This window comes from Primulina eburnea, chromosome 1 (genome assembly GCF_022965805.1).
Source record: "Primulina eburnea isolate SZY01 chromosome 1, ASM2296580v1, whole genome shotgun sequence".
In the NCBI taxonomy this organism is placed as follows: Eukaryota; Viridiplantae; Streptophyta; class Magnoliopsida; order Lamiales; family Gesneriaceae; genus Primulina; species Primulina eburnea.
The window spans coordinates 1956124-1972890 of record NC_133101.1 but is presented as its reverse complement, the minus strand read 5'-3'; the positions used below and the strand labels follow the sequence as shown (position 1 = coordinate 1972890).

General features: G+C 34.8%; 3 protein-coding genes and 1 non-coding gene across 5 annotated transcripts; 2 read left to right on the top strand and 2 right to left on the bottom strand.

Moving 5' to 3' along the window:
- Positions 1-265: 265 nt before the first annotated feature.
- LOC140804719 (protein BZR1 homolog 1-like) lies at positions 266-2179 on the bottom strand. The gene is made up of 2 exons (XM_073160852.1): positions 1876-2179; positions 266-1321 (listed from the first exon to the last, which is right to left on the bottom strand). Exons 1-2 carry the CDS (start codon positions 2101-2103, stop codon positions 593-595), a joined length of 957 nt encoding a protein of 318 aa, XP_073016953.1. The 5' UTR covers positions 2104-2179; the 3' UTR covers positions 266-592.
- A 123-nt stretch (positions 2180-2302) lies between these two features.
- LOC140804634 (dolichyl-diphosphooligosaccharide--protein glycosyltransferase 48 kDa subunit-like) lies at positions 2303-6549 on the top strand. The gene is made up of 13 exons (XM_073160747.1): positions 2303-2684; positions 2793-2929; positions 3637-3762; positions 4126-4179; positions 4318-4431; positions 4610-4665; positions 4787-4828; positions 5288-5363; positions 5459-5530; positions 5651-5776; positions 5857-5961; positions 6128-6211; positions 6328-6549. The coding sequence occupies exons 1-13, from the start codon at positions 2399-2401 to the stop codon at positions 6373-6375; spliced, it is 1326 nt and encodes a 441-aa protein (XP_073016848.1). The 5' UTR covers positions 2303-2398; the 3' UTR covers positions 6376-6549.
- An 883-nt stretch (positions 6550-7432) lies between these two features.
- Positions 7433-7504, bottom strand: TRNAD-GUC (transfer RNA aspartic acid (anticodon GUC)). The gene has a single exon. It is a non-coding gene; the product is annotated as a tRNA-Asp (tRNA).
- A 4886-nt stretch (positions 7505-12390) lies between these two features.
- Positions 12391-15062, top strand: LOC140804794 (uncharacterized). Of its 2 annotated transcripts, XM_073161029.1 has the most exons (6): positions 12391-12532; positions 12800-13089; positions 13164-13208; positions 13294-13578; positions 13675-13853; positions 14684-15062. In XM_073161029.1, the coding sequence occupies exons 2-6, from the start codon at positions 12861-12863 to the stop codon at positions 14897-14899; spliced, it is 954 nt and encodes a 317-aa protein (XP_073017130.1). In that variant the 5' UTR covers positions 12391-12532; positions 12800-12860; the 3' UTR covers positions 14900-15062. The 2 variants fall into 2 exon arrangements, with proteins under 2 accessions (XP_073017130.1, XP_073017066.1); XM_073160965.1 differs by lacking the exon at positions 12391-12532 and having other exon boundaries at positions 12555-13089.
- The last annotated feature ends 1705 nt before the right edge of the window (positions 15063-16767 follow it).

The window sequence follows — 16767 nt, the reverse complement described above, 5'->3', positions numbered from 1 at the left end:
TGTTAGATGGAAACGTAGCACCATTTGTTACCCACTCAAGTGCACCATGAAACATATCACGTGGCGAGGGACCCGAATGGAGAGTGAATACTTGATTTTATATAACCCGCACTACAATAATCATATATAAAACTAATTGGTTGAGATTTTGGGATAATGTTGACAATTTCATTCTCGGCCAATCTTATTCACCCTCCGAGTTTTTTGTCGGATTTCATGTATAAAATTTATTCGAAAACGAGAGTGCATGCAAGAAACAATGGAATTCAAATAATACACATTTTATTTCGGAATTAAGAGTTTCCATATTACAAAGCTTGTGTAGCAATGTCACAAATTGTGGAAACCGGGGTTCTTGAGGAATGAAGTTTAACAACAAACAAGGGAAAAAGAGTGTATTTCCCCGTGCACTGGCATCAAGCCTGAGACAAAAGATAGTTCTAATCTTATTAACTAATGAAATCATTGTCTAATGCGTCCGACTAGCCATGTTTATATCTGAATGCCGTCGGCTACGATGATACAGGCATGATACCTCAAAGCAATGTGGCACAAGTGGGCATCTAGCTGATCAGCACAAACGAATTTGAGATTAGGCACAAGCCTTTCTGCTCCCAAGTGTTAGTTCCAAATCATCCATTCCAATGTCATGTATTATTTCACCCTCCCACGCCTTAACCGCACCCTTACCAAACTCGAGCTCAGGGCCACACAACCTCTTTGCTGAGGATGATCTCCATCTATATTCACCAGAGCCATCAAATGTATCTTGGAGAGAATTCGGATGAGCCAAAGGTTTCACAAGGTTATAAGTTGGTGAAAGGGGAGGAGCCGAGGCTGGATCTGTCCGGAAACTGACCCAACGAGCAGCATTTGATGTAGAAAACTCAGATTCGTCACCTTCTGGAATTGGGATGGGTGTGAAACGACGAGGGCGTTTTGGACTAGATGGGGCTGAAACAGCGAAAAATGGGTGGAATAAAGAATTCATTGGAGCATTGGGAATAGATCCCCAAGGCAGCATGGGTTTTGAAGTTCTGGTCGGAGAAGAAAGTGGAGGAGTAATGGGGGCACTATTGGAAATACGAAGTGGAGGAAGGGAGGAGGAGAAAGATGTTGACTTTCGAATGATAGGGAGATTGTATGAGGCCGAGTATCCATCACAGCGAGATGGACTTGGGAAGGACGAGGATGTGGGGCTGGCATGGTAAGAAGGTGCTGGACTCGGGAATGCTGAAGAATTCGGGCTCGGTTGGATTGATGGAGGGAAGCTCATAATGGTAGGAGGCAATGGTGTCTCCGAAATTGGTCGATTGGATCCCTGTGAATGTGGACGTAAATCAAGTGAGCCAGTAGCATGACTAAAAGAATAAGTATATGGTCACAGTCCATTAAAGCAAAGATACTTACTTGCCTACTAATTTCAATAATATCCGAAACATATCACATGAACTAGAAATCAAAAGTACAGTAAAATTCCAAGTAAAATCACGATAAACATAAATAAGGACAGCTGAACAATTGCACAAACATCAAGAGGTCATCACATTCAAAGATCATGTTTTAGATCCTTGAATTTCAGGCTAGAACACAAGGTGGAATTGATCATGTATGAGCAGATGGGTAATAAAAAAGGTAAACTCACTTTCAAGAATGTCTCCACAAACGATAAAGAGATGAGATTTAATTAAAGAAATTTTGGGCAAAACAAGTTCACCTGAAAAATTAATCATCCCCCTTAGAATCAGGTAGGAACATTTCCAACAATCAAATTAAGAAACACAAAATCAAGAAACACAGAATCAAATATCAACTGAAAATCAGAGCATAACGAAAAGAAGACAATAAAAAAACTAACAGCAATTATCAAATGACCTTGCGATAAGTGGTGCCATCTTCCTCAACAAGCCAACCTGCTTCGGCGCAAAGAGCCTTCAAGACTTCGTTATTGTCGCAGTGTTTAGGGAGCTTAAAGTCCCCCTGTGCTCGAAGACCGGCGAAGATTTTGGCGGCTATGGCTCTCCTCTTCCTCTCTCTCCTCTTGTTGTTCTCCCTCTCCTTCCATGTCGGCAGCCGCCCTGTCGATGAACCTCCCGCCGTCATTTTTACTTCCTCACGTCGCGCCGCGCTCTCTCTCTCTCTGCCTCTGTTCCGTTTGCGTGAATGATTGAAGAGGCTAAAAATGGGACATATATCGCTCACAGGGACACGCTTTATTGGAATTTGTGTTAATTACCGGATTATCCTTTGTTTCGCCTTTCACTTACCTCACGTGTAAAAGTATTTGCACAATATTTTTTACCCTTGTTCGTTCTAACCAAGACCCCAACTGCCACACTCAAATTCTTCAACTATTCAAGCCCAAGTCTTCGCCCTAACCCCCCACGAGACACATAGAATGGCGGGATCAAAATCCTTCGACATTTTCCTCTTGATTCTGAATCTTCTTTCAATTTTCCCTTTCCAAAGCTTCTCGTTCTCCCCAGACCGTCCCACCGATCGCCGCATTCTGGTATTGCTGGACGATCTGTCGCTTAAATCATCCCACTCGCTGTTCTTTTCATCCCTCCAATCCCGCGGCTACGACGTTGATTTCAAGCTCGCGGATGATCCCACCATCGCCGTGAAGCGCTATGGCCAGTATTTGTACGACGGTCTCGTCATCTTCTCTCCCTCTGTTGACGGTAAGTTCGATTGGTTTGTATGATGGGTGGACTGGTGGGAATTTAGATCGATTTCTATTTTTTTTTTTTTATCTTTTGGGTTTTTTAATTGTCGAGAGATTCGTGTAGGGTTTGGAGGGTCGTTGGATGTGGAGGGGGTTTTGGATTTTGTTGACTCGGGGCATGATTTGATTTTGACTGCGGATTCAAATGCCTCCGATTTGATCCGTAACATTGCTGCTGAATGTGGGGTGGATTTCGACGAGGTGGGAGTTTCTGCTCCTCTTTTGTTTTGGATTTTCTGTTGCAGAATAAGCCGGTGCATGAACTGATACTTGAAAGCGAGCTAAGTGGGATTGCGATTCATTTTATTAAAACCCAATTTCCTAGGATTTTGACTCCTAATTCAGTGCTTACAGACCGCGCATACTCATTTTGCAGCTGCCAGGGTTCTCCAATGTCGTTTATTACTGAAATTTTTGAGCACACAAACATAAAGTCGTCAAGTTAAAATAGTAATATTTGCATTGCATTGCAATGCTCTCAGTTTATGCCAGTCCATACTCCATATGCTTATGAAAAGGAGTCTTAGCTTATGTAATTGAGGTGATAACAGTGTTAGTTCTAACAGAAAAAAGAAAACTCATAAATCAACCTTCTTATTACCTTTTAATACTGGTATCTTCATTGCAAAAATATAAGAGAATAGAATCACCTAAAAATGTTGGGCGTGGCTAGAAAGCTCGATTTTTTTATTATTACTTTGAGCTAATCAATTGGAAAGCACTTGGCAAGGAAGCTACTTTTTTGTTTACTTAGTTTATGATGCAATAAAGGGAACACTCGACAATCCTTTTGATGTTTTTGCTATCTACGTAGTTGTGGGTTATGATGTAATGCATCGATATATACCTGCTAACTAACCTGGTCTTTTATATATCTACGTTGTTTATGAGCTTGCACTATTGTACAGGGTCCCATAAGCATGGTCATAGATCATTCTAATTATGCTGTCTCAGAAACAGAGGGAGATCACACACTAATTGCAGCTGACGATTTTATTCAATCTGATGTTATTTTGGGAACTAAAAAGATCGAGGTTGGTTTTTAATAATTGAATACTGGTATGGTTTTTTATTGAACATATTCTGGTGTCACGGGCGTGCATTTCAGGATTTTGTGACTTCCATCTGCATTTGTGACTATTTATGTGTATATCACTATTTTCAGATTAACTTTTCTTCAATCTGATGTTTTCACGGAGTGTAAAAATAAGGGGATGGTTGTTGAGGGTCATAAGACTGGTGCATGTGTTATTGCATATGCTGGTTTCATTAATGTGCATTACTTGACCTGCAACATGTGGTTTGTGCATCTATGCATCAACTTTAAACTGATCTTATCTTTCACAATGATTATCAGGAGTTACTTGTTTATCTAACTCTTGGTATTTGCAAAACAGGCCCCTGTGCTTTTCAAAGGTATCGGGCATTCACTGAATCCAGAAAATAGCTTGGTAATGTCGAATATGATTATGTTTGCCTTTGAATTTTTCACTGCTAAAGTTCATGTAACAAATATCAGGATGATTATTCACTGATTATAGGTTTTCCGTGATAATCTTGTCATCTGTTATTCCCATTGCAATTTGTAGGTTTTAAAGGTTCTTTCTGCGTCTGCTTCTGCATACTCTGCTAATCCTAGCACAAAGTTGTCTAGCCCACCATCGCTTATCGGAACTGCTATCTCTCTAGTTTCAGTTGTGCAGGCTAGTTAAATCCAGTTTTCATTTTCTTGCGTTGTTCGATAAATGCTCGTCCACAATTGTGTGAGGATACATTTCAAATTGTATAATTATGCGGTTCATATTTTTTCTTCAACATTTTATCAGATACTATGTAAATGTTCAACATTTTTCTAGCATAACGTGAAATTATGCATTACAGGCTAGAAATAATGCAAGGATTTTGATCTCTGGCTCATTAAACATGTTTAGCAACAGGTATGTTTTGCTGTGAAGTTTAATTTATGTATATAATCTGTCATTAATATAAGAAATAATTCTCAGAATTGCTCAAGTGGACTCTTTTTTGCAATAAGAAATTGTTTGTTCTTTGCACCAGGTTGTTCAGATCAGGGGTGCAAAAGGCCGGAAACTTGAATAAGTGAGTGGATTTATGTGCAATAGCACTATTGATTTGTGTTGCGCATTGTGTGTTTCATCTAAAAATGTGGAATGACCTGTTGAATTTTTATGTAAATTAACGCCGCTGCATTCATTTGACCTGCTTTAGCATGTCATATTACAATGTTTTTGTCTGATGTAGCATTTATACAATCTTATGTAAATTGAGGATTATCGCATTATGAGAATCACGGAGTCATATAGTCACTGCATAATTCTATCTGATATTATGACGCAAACAGAATTCCTGCCTCATCCTTGTTTTTGTTAGGTTATGAAATTGTATTGTTTACCTGCAAATTTCCGTTTATAAGGTGTAGTTGTTATTTTCATGTTTTGCTATGAAGGATCATGATTTTTCCTGTCTGTTGTTCATTATGTTAGAAGATGTTTATGTTTCTGCTTTTCAACTAACAGAAAATGTGACGTATGTGGACAGATATGTAAAATCTGGAAATGAACAGTTTGTTACTGAACTTAGCAAATGGATTTTCCATGAAAGGGGTCATCTTAAGGTTATTTATTTCAGTGGCAGTGGCATTCTTTGATTTTTAGCGTCCTTTTTTCTACAATCTAACAATTTGGAGCTACTTTTTAATCCATGCCTTAGTCTGTCAACATTAAGCATAACAAAGTTGGTGAAACAGAAGAACCTCAAACGTATCGGATCAATGATAACCTGGTAATTCTAATTTTCGCAGTGCTAAAACCTTGTTACAAAAACAACTGACTTCCCTAATCCACCTGAATGATTTCTTCTGAAATATTACAATTTTTTTTGACGATTAATGATACCTGCTAGGAATTTTCTGTTGAAATCTTTGAGTGGTCGGGTACTAGTTGGGTACCATATGTTGCAAATGACGTTCAAGTGCAGTTCTACATGATGAGCCCATATGTCTTGAAAACATTGTCAACAGATCAGAAGGTAGCCTTCCCAATCCGTTTGTGCATCAGACTCTCTAATGAACAGTGTACTCATATCTTGTATATGTGAATTCGCTGCAGGGGAAGTATCACACTTCATTCAAGGTACCTGATGTTTATGGAGTATTCCAGTTTAAGATTGAATATCAGAGGCTGGGATATACTAGTTTATCTCTTTCAAAGCAGGTATTTTCGTATCTTACTATTTTGGGAGAACTAGTTTATGGCTGTATGCTGAGAGATACTCTGTGTGAGCTGTTTAAATTTTAGTTGCTGGAGTGTTCATTTATCTACGTAACAATAAAAAAGAAGAAAGAATAGCAGCCATGATTAGAATTTTTTATTTTACCAGATTCCTGTACGACCTTTTAGACACAATGAATATGAGAGGTTTATTGTCACGGCGTTTCCCTACTATGGTGCTTCGTTCTCCATGGTAACTTCTGACCCTCTGTGTCTCTCTTAATTTGGGTGTGTTATTTTTACAATTTTATGTCCTCAACGGCAAATTTCTCGACATTTTAACGTAGCTACCATAATTGATGACTGCAGATGGCTGGATTCTTCGTCTTCAGTTTCATTTACCTCTACCACAAGTGAAAAGCAGTCTTCTGTAGACAAGCTTGCTGTTGATTATTTACCTTTTAAGTTCCTTTGGCCTTGATTATAGAAGATGTTTTCTTTGACTTAACTTTATAGATACGGCGGACATGTATTGTAGCTTTAAGGACAATTTTGGATTAAAAATGAGAGGAAGTTTCAAGTTCTAACTCATCGAATAGGAGTATATAAAATTTATTTTCTATGTTGAAATTTTGAACCACAATATTTGATTACTAGTCCCTGACATCATGTTCACTTAAATTTTTTATTTCTTGTAATTTTCACTGAAGTTTAATTTTCGATATTAATATTTCACTCAAAAACATAATTTCATTGGGAGTAGTAGTTCCAAAATATGTTAAATTTCATGTAAATTTATAATTAAAATTATTTAAAAGTACTTGTGATTTTAACACTATATTCTTGGTTATTTGAGCGAGATGCTTGTGTATAATGTATAATTAACCCCGTTGTGAAAATTCTCACCGTCGATGTTTTTATAATAACTTTTTTAAAAAAAATTTAATTTAATATTGAATTTTTTTTGTATACTGAAAATTTTATTTTTTATATAAATACTTTTGTCGAAAAAATAAATTTAAATTTGAAAAAAATTTAACTACAATTTTCTGATTTTTCGGTCAACCCTATAATATTTATAATAAATGATAGAAATATCTCACTAGAGTTATGTATTTTTTGAAAATGTTTTGATAATAAAAATAGTATTATTATAAGACCAAATTAAGCTAAATTATTATTTTAATATTATTGTTTATAATATAATAGTTTTAAATAAATTTATAGTTTAATGATAGATACATAGTGGAATTAATTTTTTAACAATTAAATGTCTGGTCAAAAAAAAAAACAATTAAATGTAATAAAATATAAATATTATCAAAATTACAGAGATGATATTTTTCAGATAGAAAACCGTACAACATAAAACAATTTTTTGTTTATATTTTTGATTATACTAACTAATGTGTTTTGAATTATGACCCTTTTTCTCGTTATAATTTCCTTGCTTAAAAAAAAGGCAAATGTATAACGCCGTTGCCGGGGATCGAACCCGGGTCACCCGCGTGACAGGCGGGAATACTCACCACTATACTACAACGACTTGGATGATAGGATCATCGCTAAATATATTTAAATCTTTAACTCTATGTAGCTGAAATTCACAAAAAACAACGCTGAATTATGCGCTCAGTTTACATAGAAACCCCAAAGAGAATCGATTAGCAGATTCACAATCCATTCACACCGTGACATGAAAAAAGTGATTTATTACAATTATTCATGATATATATCTGATATCATCACAAACTTGCAACACATTAGGCTACCGTCAAATTCCATTTAACACAGCTCGTAAAAATCTGATAATATATGAACAATCATCGAACATTATATATGACGATTGGAACAACTATCAAGTACAAAATCTTGTATCATTTATGACACAGTACTAAGGAGAATCCATTGGAGGCATGTATCGTAATTTGCTCCAGCACCTTCTTCAGCTTCAAGTGTTTAATTTTCTGCACCATGCTTCCGTTAACTTTACCAGTTCATGAACCTCTTTAGCTTCAATGCGTTCAGTTGCTCCCCGTAATTTCCCCTCCATCCTGCTCAAGAATGTCGTTTCCTCTTCCCTTATGCATCTTATCCTCGCCTCAATCTCTCCCGTCTTCTAGTCTCCCACCTCCGCCACGCCTTCTCCGATTCCAGCTGCTGCTCAGTCTCCAATCTCCATGTCGCGTCTTTATTGTGCCGCATACAGTTTTCTTGTGGGAAGAAGAGAAGATCGCTCATGTGATGGATATTCGGGAGATGTTAAAATGGATCGAAATATATTTTATTTTTCAAAAATATAGGACGAAATGAATTGATGTCGTTGTTTTCATTTCCAAAGATGGAAAATATTTCTGCGAATGAATTTTTCAGATGCTTAGTCCGCATGTCTGTCCACTTATTTCTCACCTCTGGCCTGCGGGATCTTTCTTGAGTTTGTAGGAAATGATAAACCAAAAGGCTTTCTCATGTTCCCAAATTTCAATGACCATGTCTACTGTGATACCAAAATAAGTTATTGCTATGGGAGCCGGTACAATTACAGGAGGGACTTTCAAAACTGATTCTTATAGTACTGTTAGGGGAGTCGATAAGCTAATTCCTGTGATACGATCTTGAATTTATATCTGTATGACAGATCGACTCAACATATATTTACTAAAAAAAATAATATTTTTATTATTGAGTCGAATTGGATCGATCATCTCACAAAATTAATAAATATACATAACATTTGTGAATTTTAAAAATTGCATTACTTAGTTTAATATATTTTATGATTCAGCAGCGATGGAATCTCAAAAGATCGTATAATCCATCCTCTGAGGCAGAGAAAGTAAGACAAAAACCATAATCTAGCTAGTAGATAGAGATGATGAAAACACTTGAAGCAAACAAAATGGTGGGCCCACCCTCTCTCTGCAGCTTGGAGGAAAAAAAAAACATACACACATATATATATATATATATATATATATATATATATGTATATATATATATATGTATATATATATATATATGTATATATTTGCCCATTGATGTCATTTCTTATTTTTAGTTAATTTACCATTTATTTGATGCAAATTTATTCACAAAAAATAAAACTAGTCCGAGGAAAAAGAAAGACAACTATCATATAATGCAGACAGAATCTATAATTTAAATCTATTACAAAAAGATCATATTTACACACACAACATGTGTACCTCGATGTCGTCTGTGTGTGTACTTATATTTATATATACAAGGGCGGAGGCATGTACTTGTTTACCCGGGTTTGGTCCAAATTTTTTTAAAAAAAATGTATATGTAAATTTTGGAATAATATGATATTAGTTCGGACATATCAATTTAAAATATTAAAATATTCTAGTATTTAAAATTTCAACTCGAATAAAGCCATATTTCTGATTTCGTCACTATATATATATATGTATATATATATATATAGTGTAACTTTTTCTTTTTTGAAGCAGCAACTTGGAACATATTGATAAAGCACACATTTGAGATTTAAAAAAAGAAGAAGAAGAGAAGATTGGAGATAAGCTGATATAGTGTAAGGTGACAATGCCATGATGATGACCATGACCTGTCTCACATCTGCACATGCACAATAGACATTCTCATCTCTATAATTTGACACCCCCACATATTTCTCTTTCAGACCCATCACATTAACTTCTTACCACACCATGTTTGCATATTCCAATCAACTTGCTTGATCTATTTATTCTTTATCGCGGTTTAAACATTTGAGTTACATCGTTTTTTTCAACATAACATGACTGAAAGAATTCCAATTCAACGTGACATAATATCTTTAGTCATTAAGAAAATTAAAATGTAATAAAACATATAGAAAACGATATTACCAATAGACTAACGAGGTTGTGTTCCATTATAAACTAGTAATAGGGAGCATATTTTATGTGTATATAATATATTATATGAAATTATAAATAATAAATCGATAACCGTAATTTTAAAATTTGAAATTCAATATAATCTAATTTTAATTAAGAAATAATAATTCATTATGCATGTAAATAAAGAGTGATTTTTAAAATTAAGATTGTATTTTATTAACGATTAAATAATAATTTCATTTTTAAAATCTATAAAAAAAACACCAAATTATTAAATTATAATTACGTCACACCCCTCTTCTTTTTGTGCATAGTTAACTCAATACTCGTTCTTTAGCATTCCATAATATTCTCGCGATTGGACAAATACAATAAAACTTGACAAGTAAAGTCTACTATTTTTTTTTAGGAGGAAAAAACTTAATCGTAAGATAAATCCAAAGATGTTATATCCATCGTACAAATAAAATCTACAATTTCAGTGAAAACTAAGAGGCTGACACCGCCGATGTTTCGAATTCGAAATAAAGCATGCAGGGACGGATCCAGGAATAAAAGTTGGGGGGGCTTGAACTCAATATGATAAGTTATATATTATTAAAAAAAATTTACATTATATCGTTCAACGAAATTGTGCCCTACGAGATTTTAAAACATAAAATTCATCAATAATAGATTTTACATCAATATGTTTAGCTAAATCTCGTTCAATACAGAGTGTCAAACAATAGGCAAGAAAGTCATCCTCCATTTTATTGCGAAGTGCCGTCTTCACATGCTTCATTGCTGAAAAAGCCCGCTCGGTAGTGACAGTAGACACAGGTAATGTCAAAACAAGATGAATCAATCTAGTCAACATAACATAAACACTTGACCGTCCACTCTCGGTCAATTGCTGACACAACTCAACAAGTGTAGAAACCTTTAAATTCTGCATCACATCAAGTTTATAATGTATCAATTCATATTCCAAAGCAACAATTTCTTGAGCTGTGAAAAATCTCCATGATAAAACTTCTTCGCAAGCTTGCAAATATCATCACTGTTAAATGAGTCAAATGAATTTTTAGGATCTAAAGCTGTACTAAGAGAAAGAAGTTCCACCGATGACTCATTGAACCGAATATTTAACTCCATCAAAATGAAATCTATTGCTGCATTAAAAACATCAAAGTGGTAATGATGTTCTATTGATGTTCCATTTTGAAATAGTTCAAGTTATAATCCTAAACAAGAATAAAATAATTATTAAACAAATAAACAAGTAATAGTCAATCAACAACTCAACAACAAACAATCAAGAAATCACAAATCACGCACAGAGAAGCTATAAAAAAACAAAATAAAAAATGTATAGCCGATTCTTACATGGATTGTTGTCTTGCCGATGAGCAATTCGATTTCTTCGGGAGTCCGCAATTCTATTCTGTCGCTAAAGGGCTTGGGACTTGGGAGAGAAATTTTGTAGAATTGAGGTGGGGTGGATCAGAGGATATGGGATGAATTTGGTCTCATCCTCGTAAATGGACGGGACTTGATTGGACTAAGACATTGATGTACGACGATTTTTGAAACAACCGTCGCTATTAGCAACGGTTTTTCAAAAAACAGTCGCTAATAGCGACTGTTTGAATTAAAACCGTCGCCATCGGCGACGGTTTTACTAAAACCGTCGCAAATATTAGCGACGTTTGCTGAAAAACCGTCGCTAAAAAAAAGTGGGATAGCCCAGTACAGCCCTTGAATAAATCCGTCTCTGAAAGCATTGAATTTAATATTCAATTATAACAAAAATTTTATTGATTTATCTTTTTTATTTTTTATTTTTTCTTCTTTTTTTAAACAAAAAAAGGCTCAATAGATTTTTAAAAATAAGAAAAAATATATATTTGAAATGAGGGGAAGTTGGTGAAAAATCCTCAATCAAAACATTTCTTTGGGTTCACTCTCTACCCACAAAATTGTGGTACTATGTCATACAAAATGTGATACATTTCATGTGGAAATGTGGTACTAAAAAAGTAGTCAGTGACTGAACACAAAAAAATCGACGACTGAGGAGTGAAGGCCAATTTCCCGTTGAAATGAACTGTAATTCAAAATTAAACCTATGATCTACCTTACACAAATGAACTGTAATTCAAAATTAAACCTATGATGTACCTTACTCAAAAATTAATGACGTGCATGACAGAGGTACGTCTCAATTCCCAAATCAAGAAACACAATAAATTATTGATGCCCCCACCAATGCAATGCAAGGGTGTCATTATAGCACCACAAGTCATCAATTGGTCAAATTTCCTTGGTCTTGTGTGCTTTGAAAGAACAAAGGACAATGATTTTCACATTCATGCCAAATTGATCTGGCCAATTGTCTAAACATTACTTAGATATTATCAATTAATATTTTTAAATATATCAACATAAACATTCAGAAACCATTTGGCTCATGGACGAAAAGACAACATGATTATTATTCACATGCAAGGACGAAGCCAGAAAATGGACATATTCACATGACTCAAACCCGATATCTTATATAAAAGTAACGAACCCGTTGTTACTCAGAACTACTAATATGCAGTCTCCCATTGGCCGCTCCATTCAAATTACTTTTATATAAGATATCGGGTTTGAGTCATGTGAATATGTTCATTTTCTGGCTTCGTCATGCTCCACTCAAATTTCCTTCATATTCGACGGTATCATTTTTTTTTACTAATATGGGTATCATTCTGATTAAATAAAAAGTTCTAGATAAAGATTTAAAGCATTGGATATTCCTGAAAATTTTCACTTTTTACTCTCTAAATTCACGAAAGGGATCTTTTTTCCTGCATTACTTGAAAAAGAAACAAGAAACTTTGAATTCCGAGAGCAGATAACTGATAAATTTGAATTCTTTGGCCAAAATTTAAAGTTTCATGGAAATCAGCTGAGTTCTAAGGCATCTTCTGCTGATTCTGCAGCACACCAACAAGAGAATACACCAACTTGCAGGATGTTCTATAAAGTGAAGCCAAACCGAACATGTCATCAATATTGAGCAAAGGTTCCATGGAGCAATGCTACATTACTTCACGGCGACACGACGACACGGATTTCAGCTTGAAAGATTGGGCACTAAAGGCCCGAATTTCCCGCGAAAACACGCATTCTAGAAGATTTTCGGCATCAAATTTGCGGGGTTGTAGAGAAGATCTAGCGTCAAATATAGCCATTTCTAGCACTGCTTCCTCACCAGGATACACAGCAAGAGGTAACAAAAATCTTCATAATCAAGATGTGAAGCTTAAAACTTTTCTTAGTTCTTATTTTCTTGAACTGATGCAGAGGAAATTAACCCTTCAACATATTCATTTACCACTGCCTTAAAAGGTAAATTCGCAAGGGAAATTGAATTTACAATACTAAGTTTCTCGTTTCTACTTTTAAAGAACAAGTTTCGCTATTTTGTGTGTAGCATTACAGGCCAAAACCGTGTATTCGTGGGAGTATATACCAACCGATGGAGTCGCCACCCTTAGCTCCAAATGGAATGACGCAGAAAAGTATATAAGCAATCCCTTATCAGGAGAAGTCCCTTTGGAATGTTTATCTGCAAAAACACTAAGCGGGAGAACGTTTCGAAACGTAACGAGTAGGATCACTATGTCCGCACCACTCATTTATCCTTCTCACTTGCAGCAGTTTCATGCCAAGTCTCCAATAATTGAACTTGAAGATGAAGCGAAAATCACAATTCAAGGTCTTTTTTTTTTTTTTTTTTGCTTTTCTCCAACTTCCCATTTCGATATAGTGTTGATTTGGATTAGCCAACGTTATGTTTTTTGTTCGAACTAAGAGAAACAACGGTGCACGACTAGAGATGTGGGAACGCAGAGCACTCCGGTCGATGTTAGTTCAAGCAGTCCCAGTCCTGCTCCAACTCCGTCAATTGAAGAAAGATCAATAAAGCATGGTGATGTAGAGGGTGGAGATTCATCTGTTTGCTTCAGTGAAAACTCAAAGTCGGAGACAGAGGTAAATATTTAAGTTACCGTAAGTATCTTATATTAAATTCCAGAGTTAGTAACTATGCAAAGTCAGAGGATCAAGAAACGAATAAAATTAGAAGCATCACTTTCTTGGTCCCAATATAACCAAGTTGTAGGAGAAATGGTCCCAAATGAATTACTACAGGTATCCTAAGATTGAAAGTTTACCTCATGAATAGACTAGCAAATTGGATTTAAAAGACTTGAATCTTAATTTAGATTACATTTTAATTGGGAAATTTGATAGGCCTCGACCTTTCTTCTGGTGCCATGAGATGGCATGACTCCAGATTTCAAGTCACATGGATCTTCAATTCAAAGTTTTTCTCCAACACGTCTTCTTCTACGTCGTGATTCAAGAAAATGGTTCCAATGTGCTTTATGTTAGGAAAGGATCAAGTCGAGCGAACAACATTGTAACTTTTGGTACAAGACTAAATTGAATCTAGCAACCTTATCACAAGACAGTTCCCTAATGATTTCTGGGATGATAAATGGTCCCTCGAGCATGTGCCAGAGCACATGTGTTCTTATGTGGTCACACTCTTGATCTTGTTCTGTATGTCTTCATCTTCCCTAGATTATACTTTTGTCTTCATCCTTTTCACCAATGGCCAAAAAATTTGTTCTTATTGGAAGATAATAACAAACCTTTAGTAACTTGTAAGTTCATCTTTTTTTTACTTCACAAAACCACCCCACAAGTTTCTGGTATCCTGTTTCCCCCCTTCAAGAATTTCAAAGATAACACCAAGAAATCTATCACATAGCACTCATATCTGACATGAATGCTTATGGTGCAAATGTCCCCGGCAGGTAGAAGAGAAACAAACAACAGACAAACAGTACACAGAAAGAAACGAAGCAGCAGAGACAAAGGAAATTAGGAAGCAGATAATGTGCATCATGTGCAGCAGCAGCAGCAGCAGTCGCCAGGGAGCTGTGGGATGCCTATCAGTTATATCTTTGAAGGGTTTGTGGATGAGAACAAGGACCAAAAAAGGGCCAAAAATAAACCAAGAAAAACACTAACTATTCAACTATTTTTACCCTAAGATGATCCATTTTCAAGCTATTCCCTCCCATGTAATTATGAAAGTACTGTCAATGGATGGGCTGGCAGAACAATCGTCTAATTTAGATAAATAAAATTTCTCCTCTGTGCATTGAAATTGTAATCTTCTTTCTTTCTTTACTGCTTCACTTTCTGTGACGCAAACATGCCATTAAAGTAATCTGCAATTGTTGACTCAAGTAAAGTTTAGTTGGTCCTTTTTGGGATAGGAATTGCTGATGAAAAATATGGTTTAGTGATAATCATAAGATTCTTATGTATAGTTTGATACACATGATAAACATATATATATATATATAATATAAAATAAGTTAATGATAAATAAGATATATGATATTATATTTAATGTTTGATATGATTTTAATAAGAATGATTAAATTTATATATTAGATTGTAATGACAAAATTAACTTTATCATAATAAATTTTATAATTTCAAAGTTGTTGCTTGAGTTCATTTTTTTTATCTGTTCATGCGACGATAATGCTTGCATGATTTATTTATTTTTATCTAATTATATATTATATAATATGATAAATAATTAAGCTCTTCATTTTAACTTTATCATAATAAATCATCCTATTAATCCGCCGACAGTGCTTGCACGATATAATATAAGCATTATCATCCATGATCGTTAAGCAACATTGTAATAGAATTGAGATGATAGCCATTTCGAAATACACAAAGACACAGGTCAATCAACTACGGAACGAGCATCCGACGACCCTTGGAGTTTACACATATTAACAAAAAAACAACAATCATCCTTCTCTTTAGGGTGTTAAATATAATTATTTTACTGAACTTACTTCTTTTATAACTATGTCGGTGATCGAAACAGTCTATTTTAAATTAACGGTTCAACCGATCGGACAGTAACATTATTATATTATATAAAATAATATAATAAATAATATATTTTAAATTATAAACTCTTAAATTTGTATATAAATAATAAAAATATATTTACTAAAATTTAAAATATAAACAACATACTTATTATCAAAATATCAAATTTATTATATATATTTTATACAAAAAATTACAAATAATATAAACTCTAATACTACTAAAATAATATTTTTAACAAAATTCAAATAATCATATGTATATAACCAAAAATAAAATTTAAGATTTTAAGAATAAGAAAAAAAATAAATTCTAAAAAAATTCTTTTAAAAAAAATAGTGAACATGTTCACCTATTCATGGTTGTTTTTGATCAGTTTTGTTCGGTTCGATCGTTAAAATGGTTTAAATTGTTAGAGTAGATGCCCTACAAGTCAACTGTTGACTAGGGATTTTATTGACTCAAGTGTAATAAACAATCTTTATTTTAATATAATTCATTATTTCATGGTTTGTTAATTCTTTATCTGTATACCCATGTTATCAAACATAGATAAAGACCTTGATCATACTTTAATACAAATGAATCGTAATTCGATGTTGAAACTCGTTTGTAAATACTGTATGATCTAAATTCGTTCCTAGTCGATTCAGCCGCCTAAAACATGGATAAAGGTCGCTTGAGCTTGAGACTAGCATCTGTGATGTTGTGTACTGCGTTTCTTGGTAAGGGCATGGAGATGTCCAAACATGCAGATGGGTAGTCATATGATGATTATACCGAACAACCCTCCCCCGGACTTTCCAAGTGGTTCTCATACATCGAGAGGATAAGTCCGTGGTTATGATTGTATACCATTAGTCCTTATGACCCGAGACAACTCTGAGGCTCTATATGCTAGGGCTGTGCTTTGACTCGTTTACCGGCTCCAGGAGAGTCATCAGGTGGCGAGGTTGGGTACAGTCGCGACACA

Excerpts from the sequence above, each read along its gene's own strand:
- LOC140804719 (XM_073160852.1), bottom strand. The coding sequence starts at position 2,103 with ATGACGGCGGGAGGTTCATCGACAGGGCGGCTGCCGACATGGAAGGAG. Across the intron at positions 1,322-1,875 it reads ATGGCACCACTTATCGCAAG|GGATCCAATCGACCAATTTC; the intron begins GTCATTTGATAA and ends CCACATTCACAG.
- LOC140804634 (XM_073160747.1), top strand. The coding sequence starts at position 2,399 with ATGGCGGGATCAAAATCCTTCGACATTTTCCTCTTGATTCTGAATCTT. Across the intron at positions 4,432-4,609 it reads CTCTAGTTTCAGTTGTGCAG|GCTAGAAATAATGCAAGGAT; the intron begins GCTAGTTAAATC and ends TATGCATTACAG. Across the intron at positions 5,962-6,127 it reads GTTTATCTCTTTCAAAGCAG|ATTCCTGTACGACCTTTTAG; the intron begins GTATTTTCGTAT and ends TTATTTTACCAG.
- LOC140804794 (XM_073161029.1), top strand. The coding sequence starts at position 12,861 with ATGTCATCAATATTGAGCAAAGGTTCCATGGAGCAATGCTACATTACT. Across the intron at positions 13,090-13,163 it reads ACCAGGATACACAGCAAGAG|AGGAAATTAACCCTTCAACA; the intron begins GTAACAAAAATC and ends GAACTGATGCAG. Across the intron at positions 13,579-13,674 it reads AGCGAAAATCACAATTCAAG|AGAAACAACGGTGCACGACT; the intron begins GTCTTTTTTTTT and ends GTTCGAACTAAG.